Source organism: Fundulus heteroclitus, chromosome 23 (genome assembly GCF_011125445.2).
Source record: "Fundulus heteroclitus isolate FHET01 chromosome 23, MU-UCD_Fhet_4.1, whole genome shotgun sequence".
In the NCBI taxonomy this organism is placed as follows: domain Eukaryota; kingdom Metazoa; phylum Chordata; class Actinopteri; order Cyprinodontiformes; family Fundulidae; genus Fundulus; species Fundulus heteroclitus.
In genome coordinates this window covers 37,046,149-37,062,635 of record NC_046383.1, presented here as the reverse complement: position 1 = coordinate 37,062,635, position 16,487 = coordinate 37,046,149, and the positions used below count along the sequence as shown (strand labels likewise).

The window sequence follows — 16,487 nt, the reverse complement described above, 5'->3', positions numbered from 1 at the left end:
CCAATGCAGGATTGGCTTGAATCTGTCACAAAAGTGATTGTAGCAGCCTCATTTCTTGTATGATTTCTATACAATATGGATTAAATTAAAGCTAAGTATATTGCATATTGTATGTATCAGTGTTTTGATGTGTCAATGCATAACTATGGGGCATGTGTGGCACACAATAGTCATAGGTCTAATCCAGTAATATATTTCAATGGATGTGGATTTTATGTAACATGATGGGGATAAAAATCTGGTCATGACATTTGGCTATCCTGCTGTTTGTTGGAGATAACAAGAAGTGATTAGAAACTCTAAGGTTTGATGTTTTATAAAAACGTTGATTTGAAGCAATTTGTTATGTTCTGCAGTTTAAGATGGCACCTCGTATCAGTCCGCTTAAAGATGCAATGCATCATGTTATTTCGAAAATGGACAAAATATCAAAACTAGAGGTGAAGTACATCAACGCAGTGAAAGGTAAGATGGAATATCATATAACAAATTAAATTAAACATAATTAATGAAGTTAAACTGTCCCTTAGCTGAAGATATCAGCATATTTAGCAACTTATTAAAAAGAACAAACTATTTATGTTTTATAGGACGTGGTGTCTTTACAAAAGGCTCAATTTGCAAAGGAGAGTTTGTTGTTGAGTATCAGGGAGAGAGGATCACAACAGAAGAATCTGAGAGGAGAAAGAGAGTGTACCACCCTGCTTGTGCTGGCTTTATGTTTTCATTTAAGTGGCAAGGCAAAATATGGTGGTAAGGGCTGAAATATTTGTGTCTGTTAAAACATAGCTGGCAAGTTTTTTTTATTCTTATGATTTCTACTTTTAATCTGTTTCTGTCCTTTTAAGCATTGATGCCTCCAGAGAAGATGGATCACTTGGTAGACTCATAAATGATGACCACAGACGACCAAACTGTAGAATGAAAAAAATTGTTGTGAATGGAAAACCCCACCTTTGTTTGTTTGCCCTTAATGACATCAAAGAAGGGGAAGAAATTACATATGATTATGGAGGTTCAGACTGCCCATGGAGAAAACAGGTGAGGAGCTCAGTAAACTGAAGAAATGATGTGGAGCTTTGCAGTAACAAAGAATTTTGATCAATGTAGAAATGCAGAATATATTTAAAAAAAATTGCAATATATTTTATAGACTGTAAAATGGAAAGTGTTTTACATTTTCTATATCAACAACTATGAACTAATTTTAAATCTTAAATAGACTTTGTTCAGGCTACAGAGCTCCTAAACAGGTAATTGCTTCAGGTTTAGCTCAGAACTTAGAACTGTTTGGGGTTTTCTTCCATTACAATCTTTCTGTTATATTCTGTCCATGATTTTTTTTCTGCTCTCACCTGAAAAATTGACTGGTTCTAATATATACAAATGTAACAGTGAGGGTCAGATGCATCTGTACAATGTGATATGTAGACATGGTGTAGGGCTGACTGATATTTGATGGCCAGAAGTCCTTAAACCAATGTAGCAAATGGTTGAATGTTCCTGATGTAGAAATTTAGTTGCAGTTCCACATCTGAGTAAGATTTAATCCAGTACTCTACTTTCTAAATTTGCTTATTGATTCTCCCTTTTAGACACACACGGTGTCCCCACAACACACTTTAACCAGAATTACCTAGTGTGTTAAAAGCTGGAGGAAAGTTAGTCCACAGCAGGACATGTTAGCTGAGTGTGTTGGGTCCCCATAACTCATGTCTGAGATGTGTGTACAGCACTCAATCCAGTTGTGATCCCTAAAGAATGCAGAGGTTTTAGGTTGTTTCTTTTATATTATGTTTAATGTGATTTAGGACTTTAGCTCACTATATCATTTCAGGATTCTTTGACTTAATGTAAAATAAAAGTAGCCTTTGTTTAAGATAGTAACCTCAAATGAACCATTTGGTTGTCAATGTTTGTGTTCCAGCCATCGACCAGCTTGGAACCGTCAGAAATGGACTCCAGCCTTCCTTCACTTTGTTCAGGCTCTCAGAGGAACAACAATGACTTGGAGGATGACAGAGCTCCTAAACAGGTAATTGCTTCAGGTTTAGCTCAGAACTTAGAACTGTTTGGGGTTTTCTTCCATTTCAATCTTAGTTATAATCTGTCCATGATTTTTTTCTGCTCTCACCTGAAAAATTGACAATGACCCAGAGGATGACAGAGCTCCTAATGTAACAGTGAGGGTCAGATGCACCTGTACAATGTGATATGTGGACATGGTGTAGGGCTGGCTGATATTTGATGGCCAGAAGTCCTTAAACCAATGCAGCAAATGGTTGAATGTTCCTGATGTAGAAATTTAGTTGCAGTTCCACATCTGAGTAAGATTTAATCCAGCACTCTACTTTCTACATTTGCTTATTAATTCTTCCTTTTAGACACACACGGTGTCCCCACAACACACTTTAACCAGAATTACCTAGTGTGTTAAAAGCTGGAGGAAGGTTAATCCACATAAGGACATGTTAGCTGAGTGTGTTGGGTCCCCATAACTCATGCCTGAGATGTGTGTACAGCACTCAATCCAGTTGTGATCCCTAAAGAATGCAGAGGTTTTAGGTTGTTTCTTTCATATTATGTTTAATGTAAATTTATTCCAGGATTCTTTGACTTAATGTAAAAAAAAAAGATGTAGCATTTGTTTAAAATGGTAGCCTCTACTGAACCATTTGGTTGTCCACGTTTGTTTACCAACAACACTTTTAAATGTTCCAGCCATCGACCAGTGTGGAACCGTCAGAAATGGACTCCAGCCTTCCTTCACTTTGTTCAGGCTCTCAGAGGAACAACAATGACCCAGAGGATGACCGAGCTCCTAAACAGGTAATTGCTTCAGGTTTAGCTCAGAACTTAGAACTGTTTGGGGTTTTCTTCCATTTCAATCTTAGTTATATTCTGTCCATGATTGTTCTCTGCTCTCACCTGAAAAATTGACTGGTTCTAATATATACAAATGTAACAGTGAGGGTCAGATGCACCTGTACAATGTGATATGTGGACATGGTGTAGAGCTGACTGATATTTGATGGCCAGAAGTCCTTAAACCAATGCAGCAAACGGTTGAATGTTCCTGATGTAGAAATTTAGTTGCAGTTCCACATCTGAGTAAGATTTAATCCAGCACTCTACTTTCTAAATTTGCTTATTGATTCTCCCTTTTAGACACACACAGTGTCCCCACAACACACTTTAACCAGAATTACCTAGTGTGTTAAAAGCTGGAGGAAAGTTAGTCCACAGCAGGACATGTTAGCTGAGTGTGTTGGGTCCCCATAACTCATGCCTGAGATGTGTGTACAGCACTCAATCCAGTTGTGATCCCTAAAGAATGCAGAGGTTTTAGGTTGTTTCTTTCATATTATGTTTAATGTGATTTAGGACTTTAGCTCACTAAATCATTTCAGGATTCTTTGACTTAATGTAAAATAAAAGTAGCCTTTGTTTAAGATAGTAACCTCAAATGAACCATTTGGTTGTCAATGTTTGTGTTCCAGCCATCGACCAGCTTGGAACCGTCAGAAATGGACTCCAGCCTTCCTTCACTTTGTTCAGGCTCTCAGAGGAACAACAATGACTTGGAGGATGACAGAGCTCCTAAACAGGTAATTGCTTCAGGTTTAGCTCAGAACTTAGAACTGTTTGGGGTTTTCTTCCATTTCAATCTTAGTTATAATCTGTCCATGATTTTTTTCTGCTCTCACCTGAAAAATTGACAATGACCCAGAGGATGACAGAGCTCCTAATGTAACAGTGAGGGTCAGATGCACCTGTACAATGTGATATGTGGACATGGTGTAGGGCTGACTGATATTTTATGGCCAGAAGTCCTTAAACAAATGCAGCAAATGGTTGAATGTTCCTGATGTAGAAATTTAGTTGCAGTTCCACATCTGAGTAAGATTTAATCCAGCACTCTACTTTCTAAATTTGCTTATTAATTCTCCCTTTTAGACACACACGGTGTCCCCACAACACACTTTAACCAGAATTACCTAGTGTGTTAAAAGCTGGAGGAAAGTTAATCTACATAAGGACATGTTAGCTGAGTGTGTTGGGTCCCCATAACTCATGCCTGAGATGTGTGTACAGCACTCAATCCAGTTGTGATCCCTAAAGAATGCAGAGGTTTTAGGTTGTTTCTTTCATATTATGATTAATGTAAATTTATTCCAGGATTCTTTGACTTAATGTTAAAAAAAAGATGTAGCATTTGTTTAAAATGGTAGCCTCTACTGAACCATTTGGTTGTCCACGTTTGTTTACCAACAACACTTTTAAATGTTCCAGCCATCGACCAGTGTGGAACCGTCAGTAATGGACTCCAGCCTTCCTTCACTTTGTTCAGGCTCTCAGAGGAACAACAATGACCCAGAGGATGACCGAGCTCCTAAACAGGTAATTGCTTCAGGTTTAGCTCAGAACTTAGAACTGTTTGGGGTTTTCTTCCATTACAATCTTTCTGTTATATTCTGTCCATGATTGTTCTCTGCTCTCACCTGAAAAATTGACTGGTTCTAATATATACAAATGTAACAGTGAGGGTCAGATGCACCTGTACAATGTGATATGTGGACATGGTGTAGAGCTGACTGATATTTGATGGCCAGAAGTCCTTAAACCAATGTAGCAAACGGTTGAATGTTCCTGATGTAGAAATTTAGTTGCAGTTCCACATCTGAGTAAGATTTAATCCAGCACTCTACTTTCTACATTTGCTTATTGATTCTCCCTTTTAGACACACACAGTGTCCCCACAACACACTTTAACCAGAATTACCTAGTGTGTTAAAAGCTGGAGGAAAGTTAGTCTACAGCAGGACATGTTAGCTGAGTGTGTTGGGTCCCCATAACTCATGTCTGAGATGTGTGTACAGCACTCAATCCAGTTGTGATCCCTAAAGAATGCAGAGGTTTTAGGTTGTTTCTTTCATATTATGTTTAATGTGATTTAGGACTTTAGCTCACTATATCATTTCAGGATTCTTTGACTTAATGTAAAATAAAAGTAGCCTTTGTTTAAGATAGTAACCTCAAATGAACCATTTGGTTGTCAATGTTTGTGTTCCAGCCATCGACCAGCTTGGAACCGTCAGAAATGGACTCCAGCCTTCCTTCACTTTGTTCAGGCTCTCAGAGGAACAACAATGACTTGGAGGATGACAGAGCTCCTAAACAGGTAATTGCTTCAGGTTTAGCTCAGAACTTAGAACTGTTTGGGGTTTTCTTCCATTTCAATCTTAGTTATATTCTGTCCATGATTGTTCTCCGCTCTCACCTGAAAAATTGACTGGTTCTAATATATACAAATGTAACAGTGAGGGTCAGATGCACCTGTACAATGTGATATGTAGACATGGTGTAGAGCTGACTGATATTTGATGGCCAGAAGTCCTTAAACCAATGCAGCAAACGGTTGAATGTTCCTGATGTAGAAATTTAGTTGCAGTTCCACATCTGAGTAAGATTTAATCCAGCACTCTACTTTCTAAATTTGCTTATTGATTCTCCCTTTTAGACACACACAGTGTCCCCACAACACACTTTAACCAGAATTACCTAGTGTGTTAAAAGCTGGAGGAAAGTTAGTCCACAGCAGGACATGTTAGCTGAGTGTGTTGGGTCCCCATAACTCATGCCTGAGATGTGTGTACAGCACTCAATCCAGTTGTGATCCCTAAAGAATGCAGAGGTTTTAGGTTGTTTCTTTCATATTATGTTTAATGTGATTTAGGACTTTAGCTCACTAAATCATTTCAGGATTCTTTGACTTAATGTAAAATAAAAGTAGCCTTTGTTTAAGATAGTAACCTCAAATGAACCATTTGGTTGTCAATGTTTGTGTTCCAGCCATCGACCAGCTTGGAACCGTCAGAAATGGACTCCAGCCTTCCTTCACTTTGTTCAGGCTCTCAGAGGAACAACAATGACTTGGAGGATGACAGAGCTCCTAAACAGGTAATTGCTTCAGGTTTAGCTCAGAACTTAGAACTGTTTGGGGTTTTCTTCCATTTCAATCTTAGTTATAATCTGTCCATGATTTTTTTCTGCTCTCACCTGAAAAATTGACAATGACCCAGAGGATGACAGAGCTCCTAATGTAACAGTGAGGGTCAGATGCACCTGTACAATGTGATATGTGGACATGGTGTAGGGCTGACTGATATTTTATGGCCAGAAGTCCTTAAACAAATGCAGCAAATGGTTGAATGTTCCTGATGTAGAAATTTAGTTGCAGTTCCACATCTGAGTAAGATTTAATCCAGCACTCTACTTTCTAAATTTGCTTATTAATTCTCCCTTTTAGACACACACGGTGTCCCCACAACACACTTTAACCAGAATTACCTAGTGTGTTAAAAGCTGGAGGAAAGTTAATCTACATAAGGACATGTTAGCTGAGTGTGTTGGGTCCCCATAACTCATGCCTGAGATGTGTGTACAGCACTCAATCCAGTTGTGATCCCTAAAGAATGCAGAGGTTTTAGGTTGTTTCTTTCATATTATGATTAATGTAAATTTATTCCAGGATTCTTTGACTTAATGTTAAAAAAAAGATGTAGCATTTGTTTAAAATGGTAGCCTCTACTGAACCATTTGGTTGTCCACGTTTGTTTACCAACAACACTTTTAAATGTTCCAGCCATCGACCAGTGTGGAACCGTCAGTAATGGACTCCAGCCTTCCTTCACTTTGTTCAGGCTCTCAGAGGAACAACAATGACCCAGAGGATGACCGAGCTCCTAAACAGGTAATTGCTTCAGGTTTAGCTCAGAACTTAGAACTGTTTGGGGTTTTCTTCCATTACAATCTTTCTGTTATATTCTGTCCATGATTGTTCTCTGCTCTCACCTGAAAAATTGACTGGTTCTAATATATACAAATGTAACAGTGAGGGTCAGATGCACCTGTACAATGTGATATGTGGACATGGTGTAGAGCTGACTGATATTTGATGGCCAGAAGTCCTTAAACCAATGTAGCAAACGGTTGAATGTTCCTGATGTAGAAATTTAGTTGCAGTTCCACATCTGAGTAAGATTTAATCCAGCACTCTACTTTCTACATTTGCTTATTGATTCTCCCTTTTAGACACACACAGTGTCCCCACAACACACTTTAACCAGAATTACCTAGTGTGTTAAAAGCTGGAGGAAAGTTAGTCTACAGCAGGACATGTTAGCTGAGTGTGTTGGGTCCCCATAACTCATGTCTGAGATGTGTGTACAGCACTCAATCCAGTTGTGATCCCTAAAGAATGCAGAGGTTTTAGGTTGTTTCTTTCATATTATGTTTAATGTGATTTAGGACTTTAGCTCACTATATCATTTCAGGATTCTTTGACTTAATGTAAAATAAAAGTAGCCTTTGTTTAAGATAGTAACCTCAAATGAACCATTTGGTTGTCAATGTTTGTGTTCCAGCCATCGACCAGCTTGGAACCGTCAGAAATGGACTCCAGCCTTCCTTCACTTTGTTCAGGCTCTCAGAGGAACAACAATGACTTGGAGGATGACAGAGCTCCTAAACAGGTAATTGCTTCAGGTTTAGCTCAGAACTTAGAACTGTTTGGGGTTTTCTTCCATTTCAATCTTAGTTATATTCTGTCCATGATTGTTCTCCGCTCTCACCTGAAAAATTGACTGGTTCTAATATATACAAATGTAACAGTGAGGGTCAGATGCACCTGTACAATGTGATATGTAGACATGGTGTAGAGCTGACTGATATTTGATGGCCAGAAGTCCTTAAACCAATGCAGCAAACGGTTGAATGTTCCTGATGTAGAAATTTAGTTGCAGTTCCACATCTGAGTAAGATTTAATCCAGCACTCTACTTTCTAAATTTGCTTATTGATTCTCCCTTTTAGACACACACAGTGTCCCCACAACACACTTTAACCAGAATTACCTAGTGTGTAAAAAGCTGGAGGAAGGTTAATCCACATAAGGACATGTTAGCTGAGTGTGTTGGGTCCCCATAACTCATGCCTGAGATGTGTGTACAGCACTCAATCCAGTTGTGATCCCTAAAGAATGCAGAGGTTTTAGGTTGTTTCTTTCATATTATGATTAATGTAAATTTATTCCAGGATTCTTTGACTTAATGTTAAAAAAAAGATGTAGCATTTGTTTAAAATGGTAGCCTCTACTGAACCATTTGGTTGTCCACGTTTGTTTACCAACAACACTTTTAAATGTTCCAGCCATCGACCAGTGTGGAACCGTCAGAAATGGACTCCAGCCTTCCTTCACTTTGTTCAGGCTCTCAGAGGAACAACAATGACCCAGAGGATGACCGAGCTCCTAAACAGGTAATTGCTTCAGGTTTAGCTCAGAACTTAGAACTGTTTGGGGTTTTCTTCCATTTCAATCTTAGTTATATTCTGTCCATGATTGTTCTCTGCTCTCACCTGAAAAATTGACTGGTTCTAATATATACAAATGTAACAGTGAGGGTCAGATGCACCTGTACAATGTGATATGTGGACATGGTGTAGAGCTGACTGATATTTGATGGCCAGAAGTCCTTAAACCAATGCAGCAAACGGTTGAATGTTCCTGATGTAGAAATTTAGTTGCAGTTCCACATCTGAGTAAGATTTAATCCAGCACTCTACTTTCTAAATTTGCTTATTGATTCTCCCTTTTAGACACACACGGTGTCCCCACAACACACTTTAACCAGAATTACCTAGTGTGTTAAAAGCTGGAGGAAAGTTAGTCTACAGCAGGACATGTTAGCTGAGTGTGTTGGGTCCCCATAACTCATGCCTGAGATGTGTGTACAGCACTCAATCCAGTTGTGATCCCTAAAGAATGCAGAGGTTTTAGGTTGTTTCTTTCATATTATGTTTAATGTGATTTAGGACTTTAGCTCACTATATCATTTCAGGATTCTTTGACTTAATGTAAAATAAAAGTAGCCTTTGTTTAAGATAGTAACCTCAAATGAACCATTTGGTTGTCAATGTTTGTGTTCCAGCCATCGACCAGCTTGGAACCGTCAGAAATGGACTCCAGCCTTCCTTCACTTTGTTCAGGCTCTCAGAGGAACAACAATGACCCGGAGGATGACAGAGCTCCTAAACAGGTAATTGCTTCAGGTTTAGCTCAGAACTTAGAACTGTTTGGGGTTTTCTTCCATTTCAATCTTTCTGTTATATTCTGTCCATGATTTTTTTTCTGCTCTCACCTGAAAAATTGACAATGACCCAGAGGATGACAGAGCTCCTAATGTAACAGTGAGGGTCAGATGCACCTGTACAATGTGATATGTGGACATGGTGTAGGGCTGACTGATATTTGATGGCCAGAAGTCCTTAAACCAATGTAGCAAATGGTTGAATGTTCCTGATGTAGAAATTTAGTTGCAGTTCCACATCTGAGTAAGATTTAATCCAGCACTCTACTTTCTAAATTTGCTTATTAATTCTCCCTTTTAGACACACACGGTGTCCCCACAACACACTTTAACCAGAATTACCTAGTGTGTTAAAAGCTGGAGGAAAGTTAATCTACATAAGGACATGTTAGCTGAGTGTGTTGGGTCCCCATAACTCATGCCTGAGATGTGTGTACAGCACTCAATCCAGTTGTGATCCCTAAAGAATGCAGAGGTTTTAGGTTGTTTCTTTCATATTATGTTTAATGTAAATTTATTCCAGGATTATTTGACTTAATGTTAAAAAAAAGATGTAGCATTTGTTTAAAATGGTAGCCTCTACTGAACCATTTGGTTGTCCACGTTTGTTTACCAACAACACTTTTAAATGTTCCAGCCATCGACCAGTGTGGAACCGTCAGAAATGGACTCCAGCCTTCCTTCACTTTGTTCAGGCTCTCAGAGGAACAACAATGACCCAGAGGATGACCGAGCTCCTAAACAGGTAATTGCTTCAGGTTTAACTTAGAACTGTTTGGGGTTTTCTTCCATTACAATCTTTCTGTTATATTCTGTCCATGATTGTTCTCTGCTCTCACCTGAAAAATTGACTGGTTCTAATATATACAAATGTAACAGTGAGGGTCAGATGCACCTGTACAATGTGATATGTGGACATGGTGTAGAGCTGACTGATATTTGATGGCCAGAAGTCCTTAAACCAATGCAGCAAACGGTTGAATGTTCCTGATGTAGAAATTTAGTTGCAGTTCCACATCTGAGTAAGATTTAATCCAGCACTCTACTTTCTAAATTTGCTTATTGATTCTCCCTTTTAGACACACACGGTGTCCCCACAACACACTTTAACCAGAATTACCTAGTGTGTTAAAAGCTGGAGGAAAGTTAGTCTACAGCAGGACATGTTAGCTGAGTGTGTTGGGTCCCCATAACTCATGCCTGAGATGTGTGTACAGCACTCAATCCAGTTGTGATCCCTAAAGAATGCAGAGGTTTTAGGTTGTTTCTTTCATATTATGTTTAATGTAAATTTATTCCAGGATTCTTTGACTTAATGTTAAAAAAAAGATGTAGCATTTGTTTAAAATGGTAGCCTCTACTGAACCATTTGGTTGTCCACGTTTGTTTACCAACAACACTTTTAAATGTTCCAGCCATCGACCAGTGTGGAACCGTCAGAAATGGACTCCAGCCTTCCTTCACTTTGTTCAGGCTCTCAGAGGAACAACAATGACCCAGAGGATGACCGAGCTCCTAAACAGGTAATTGCTTCAGGTTTAGCTCAGAACTTAGAACTGTTTGGGGTTTTCTTCCATTACAATCTTTCTGTTATATTCTGTCCATGATTGTTCTCTGCTCTCACCTGAAAAATTGACTGGTTCTAATATATACAAATGTAACAGTGAGGGTCAGATGCACCTGTACAATGTGATATGTGGACATGGTGTAGAGCTGACTGATATTTGATGGCCAGAAGTCCTTAAACCAATGTAGCAAACGGTTGAATGTTCCTGATGTAGAAATTTAGTTGCAGTTCCACATCTGAGTAAGATTTAATCCAGCACTCTACTTTCTAAATTTGCTTATTGATTCTCCCTTTTAGACACACACGGTGTCCCCACAACACACTTTAACCAGAATTACCTAGTGTGTTAAAAGCTGGAGGAAAGTTAGTCTACAGCAGGACATGTTAGCTGAGTGTGTTGGGTCCCCATAACTCATGCCTGAGATGTGTGTACAGCACTCAATCCAGTTGTGATCCCTAAAGAATGCAGAGGTTTTAGGTTGTTTCTTTCATATTATGTTTAATGTGATTTAGGACTTTAGCTCACTATATCATTTCAGGATTCTTTGACTTAATGTAAAATAAAAGTAGCCTTTGTTTAAGATAGTAACCTCAAATGAACCATTTGGTTGTCAATGTTTGTGTTCCAGCCATCGACCAGCTTGGAACCGTCAGAAATGGACTCCAGCCTTCCTTCACTTTGTTCAGGCTCTCAGAGGAACAACAATGACCCGGAGGATGACAGAGCTCCTAAACAGGTAATTGCTTCAGGTTTAGCTCAGAACTTAGAACTGTTTGGGGTTTTCTTCCATTTCAATCTTTCTGTTATATTCTGTCCATGATTTTTTTTCTGCTCTCACCTGAAAAATTGACAATGACCCAGAGGATGACAGAGCTCCTAATGTAACAGTGAGGGTCAGATGCACCTGTACAATGTGATATGTGGACATGGTGTAGGGCTGACTGATATTTTATGGCCAGAAGTCCTTAAACAAATGCAGCAAATGGTTGAATGTTCCTGATGTAGAAATTTAGTTGCAGTTCCACATCTGAGTAAGATTTAATCCAACACTCTACTTTCTAAATTTGCTTATTAATTCTCCCTTTTAGACACACACGGTGTCCCCACAACACACTTTAACCAGAATTACCTAGTGTGTAAAAAGCTGGAGGAAGGTTAATCCACATAAGGACATGTTAGCTGAGTGTGTTGGGTCCCCATAACTCATGCCTGAGATGTGTGTACAGCACTCAATCCAGTTGTGATCCCTAAAGAATGCAGAGGTTTTAGGTTGTTTCTTTCATATTATGATTAATGTAAATTTATTCCAGGATTCTTTGACTTAATGTTAAAAAAAAGATGTAGCATTTGTTTAAAATGGTAGCCTCTACTGAACCATTTGGTTGTCCACGTTTGTTTACCAACAACACTTTTAAATGTTCCAGCCATCGACCAGTGTGGAACCGTCAGTAATGGACTCCAGCCTTCCTTCACTTTGTTCAGGCTCTCAGAGGAACAACAATGACCCAGAGGATGACCGAGCTCCTAAACAGGTAATTGCTTCAGGTTTAGCTCAGAACTTAGAACTGTTTGGGGTTTTCTTCCATTACAATCTTTCTGTTATATTCTGTCCACGATTGTTCTCTGCTCTCACCTGAAAAATTGAGTGGTTCTAATATATACAAATGTAACAGTGAGGGTCAGATGCACCTGTACAATGTGATGTTGATATTGTGTAGGGGTGACTGAAATTTGATTGCCAGGTGTCCTTAAACCAATGCTGTGAACAGTTGAATGTTCTTTTTGTAGAAATGTGGCTGCAGTTCCACATCTTAGTAAGATTTAAATTGAATTAAAATTTGCTGCTTAAATGTCCTTTTTAGACACATTGTTTTCCCACAGCGCACATTAACCAGATTTAACTAGTGTTAAAATTGGAATAAGGTTAGTCCCCAAAAGGACATGCTAACTGGGTGTGTGCTGGTTCCCCATGACTGATGTCTGAGGTGTGTGTGCAGCACTAAAAGCACTTCCAAACCCTGCGTCATTCATATTTTGGCTTAATTCAGGAGTCTAAAATAACCCTCATACCAACTCTGCTAAACATTTAATCCCTTTCATTTTTATTTATTTCATTTACTTTTCCTTCTCCAAATTGTCAGAGTTTGACCTTTTTTTTTATTCCTTTATTTGCTGAAACAAGTTATTTCTGTGTTCCAGAATTTCAGTGTCCTAATGAAAACAAATTATTGCCCAAATTGTGGCCTACTAAAAGTGTTATACATTTTGTTACTATTGCACATTGAACAGATTTGTAGCAAATTAAAATTGCATTTTCATCTTAATCTCTTTGTTCTCTTTAGATGAACAATGAGGCTCTTGATGATTCTAGCGACCTTTTTGACTCTGCATCGGGTAGTGGTGAAGAGTACATTCCTGATACATCTGATGAAAGTGACATTGGCAGCATGGAATTAAATGATCAGCCCAATGATTCCCATGAAGACTGGTTATCAAAATCTTCCCATTCAGAAACTCTTATGGAGTGTGACAGTACATCTGATAATCCAAAGGGTATGCCCGACAATGTTTTTGAGGATGAAGCCAGCTCTCCTCAAGCCATAATAGTTGGTGCAAGCCAGAAAAAAGGAGGAAAAAGAGTTTATGACAAGAGACATTACTGTTTGTACTGCTGCAAACCATATGCTAAGATTGCAAGACATCTAGAACGTGTTCACGAAGAGAAAATGGAGGTGGCTAAAGCGCTCAGCTTTCCAAAGGGTTCCAAGGAACGAAAGAAACATCTTGATTTCATTCGCAACAAAGGAAACTATGCACACAATGCTTCTGTAATGAAATTTGGAGGTGGAGTGTTGGTGCCAATCAAGCGACCACAGGAAGAACTGAAGTGTGAAGACTTCATGCACTGTGCATACTGCCAAGGTCTTTTTAAAAGAAAAATACTGTGGCGCCATATGCGGAATTGTGCACTTGGACCAGGATCAGCCCATTTAAAACCAGGAAAAAATCGTGTGCAGTCTTTATGTACTTATGTTGGTGCTGTACCTTCAAACATTACTAAACAATTGTGGAAAACAATCAGTGCAATGAATGCTGATCCAATTACAGATATTGTCAAGAATGATTCGTTGATTGTTGATCTTGGGCAACATTTGTTGAACAAGGGTGGTACTTCACCAAGGAATCAACAGTGTGTTCGTGAGAAAATGAGAGAAATGGGAAGGCTGCTTTACAATGCCAGGAAATGCACAAGCTTGAAAAGAATGGAAGAAGTCATAGATCCAAAGAACTACATGGAAATGGTGAGAGCAGTTCAGGTTACTTGTGGATTTGATGGTGAAAGAAACAAGTTCAAGATTCCTTCACTAGCTAACAAACTTGGAAATTCTCTGGTTAAAGTTAGCAAACTCCTAAAGGCACAAAGTTTGATATCAAACAACTCAGAACTAGTCAAAAAGGCCAGTGACTTTCAAGATGTCCATAAGGAGAAGTGGAATGAGTTAATCTCTTCAACTGCTCTAAGAAACGTCAGAGAAGCTAAGTGGAACGTGCCTACTCTCATGCCCTTTACTGAAGATGTCCGAAAGCTGCACGCGCATCTGAATCAAATTCAAGATGAATGTTACAATTCACTCTCTGAAAGACCCTCCATGCAAGCTTGGACGGAGTTGACAAAGGCATCGCTTGCCCAGATCATTCTGTTTAATCGTCGGAGAGAAGGAGAAGTAGCAAGCATGCCCTTGGAGGCTTTTTTATCTAGAGATACCTCTCACCAGCACCAAGATGTTGACTGGGCACTCACTGAAGTGGAGAAAAAACTCTGCCGGCACTTCTCAAGAATTGTCACTAGAGGAAAACGAGGGCGGCCAGTTCCGATTCTTCTAACTCCTAAAATGCTGTCTGCTTTAGAGCTACTTGTTAAACTGAGGGAAGCCTGTGGTGTTCTAAAAGACAACTTGTACTTGTTTGCAAGACCAGGAGTCCTGACACATTTCCGAGGCTCAGACTGCCTTCGTGACTTTGCAAAAGCCTCTGGTGCCAAGTGCTCAAGGTCACTGACGTCTACCAAACTCCGAAAACATGCTGCAACACTGTCAACTGTCTTGAATATGACTGACACAGAAATGGATCAGTTGGCAAATTTTCTGGGACATGATATACGAATTCATCGCGAGTTCTACAGACTTCCGGAGAAGACCCTACAACTTGCCAAGATAAGCAAAGTTCTGATGGCCCTAGAAAATGGAAGACTGGCAGAGTTTCATGGCAAGAACTTGGACGAAATTCAGATAGACCCGGATGGTATGTCTTTGTCCTGTTTTCTGTGTTTTATATGCAGTGTTGCCAAATTGATAGTTTCTTTCCCAAAAATGAGTTAAAACCACCAGAACAAAAACTCTTCCAATCAATATGCATTAATGCACATGCAGTAAATCTAAAAGTATATCAACACTCTATTAACAATGTTTAAGAAACTTCAGTCCAACAACACCCAATCAGAGTTGTTGTCCTTAAACACTCTGAAATAGCCACCACAGCAACATCAAATCGAGTCATTTGCATCACACACCTCATCCTCCTCTAACTTGATTGCAGATCGGATTGTTGTGCGCACTGGTGGATTACTGATGCTTTCTAGATGCATTCCGATAGTGGAGTGTTGTGTAGTGCAGCTTGAATGGGGCTGTTTGATAAGCTCATAACAGCTAGCATTAGCTGTTATATTTATAGTAACGGGTTTTGAACCCATTATTATAAATGACTAGTTAAAACATTTTAAACTAACAGACTTCAAACTAGTCCACTCAGCCAAGAATTTTTTTTACTACAAAATCAGAATAAAAACTATCATATTGCAAGATAGCCTGCTAAATCTGGCAACACTGATTATGTATTTAGTCTAGCATTCAATTAAACTGATTTTTGTGATCTAAACAGAAAATATTCTCAACTTTGACGACAAAGATGAAAGAGATGACAACAAAGATGATGACAACAATGCTGAGGAGGAGGAAAAGTCTTCTGCTATTGGTAGGACTTGTTATACTATACATTACTTTATAGTAATTTTTTATTGTTGCAAGTTTTCTTCCACTTTATATGTATAACCTGGTTTAAGTGTGCAGTTCTTTGTAACCAAATGCAGCTTTTGGAAAGAGGATGATTCTTACCGAGTATGCTAACTCCAAGAATTAGAATATATTTCAAAGATTGAATTTCCCTTTAACAAAATTTTAGCTTTTTTTCTTAAGCACAACAATAGATCTGAATTGTTGAATTCATTGTTAATGTTACCATTAAAAAAGAAATTGCTCCAATTTTCGTAGAACTATCACCAGTACAAATCCTTACTCAAGATGTGAACAGAATGACACCAAAACCATCCAGGAAACGTAAAAGACAACCTTCATCCTCATCAGATGATCAGGAGGATATGCCAATTGAAGTCAACACAAGATCTTTCTCTAAAGGTAAGCCAATAGTTCTGAGTTTTGTTTGCCTTTTTTTTTTAAATCTTAAAATATTTTTAATATTAAAAATTAAGACCTTACAATGCAACATGTAGCGTGTGTCCAGCAGTTTCTGGGTGAGAAGCGACTTTACACCCTGGACAGGTCACCAGTCCATCACAGGGCAATACAGACACAGACTGGACAAACAACCATGCACACACACTCACAGCTAAGGACTCCATCAGCAAGATCCATTAGGCTAAATCTTGTTAGCTACTCCATGAGAACAAAGAGTTTTTGTCTTGTAGTTGGGTAGGA

At 38.9% G+C, this 16,487-nt stretch overlaps 1 protein-coding gene across 4 annotated transcripts; it reads left to right on the top strand.

The window, feature by feature from the left end:
• Nucleotides 1-1,930: 1,930 nt before the first annotated feature.
• LOC118557495 lies at nt 1,931-13,144 on the top strand. 4 transcript variants are annotated; one of them, XM_036127620.1, is made up of 13 exons: nt 1,931-2,035; nt 2,722-2,829; nt 3,501-3,608; nt 5,075-5,182; nt 5,854-5,961; nt 7,428-7,535; nt 8,211-8,318; nt 8,990-9,097; nt 9,786-9,893; nt 10,564-10,671; nt 11,345-11,452; nt 12,141-12,248; nt 13,059-13,077. In XM_036127620.1, the coding sequence occupies exons 1-12, from the start codon at nt 2,004-2,006 to the stop codon at nt 12,166-12,168; spliced, it is 1,140 nt and encodes a 379-aa protein (XP_035983513.1). In that variant the 5' UTR covers nt 1,931-2,003; the 3' UTR covers nt 12,169-12,248; nt 13,059-13,077. The 4 variants fall into 4 exon arrangements, with proteins under 4 accessions (XP_035983513.1, XP_035983515.1, XP_035983511.1 ...); XM_036127622.1 differs by lacking the exon at nt 2,722-2,829; XM_036127618.1 differs by lacking the exons at nt 1,931-2,035; nt 2,722-2,829; nt 3,501-3,608 and adding an exon at nt 4,297-4,401.
• Nucleotides 13,145-16,487: the final 3,343 nt, after the last annotated feature.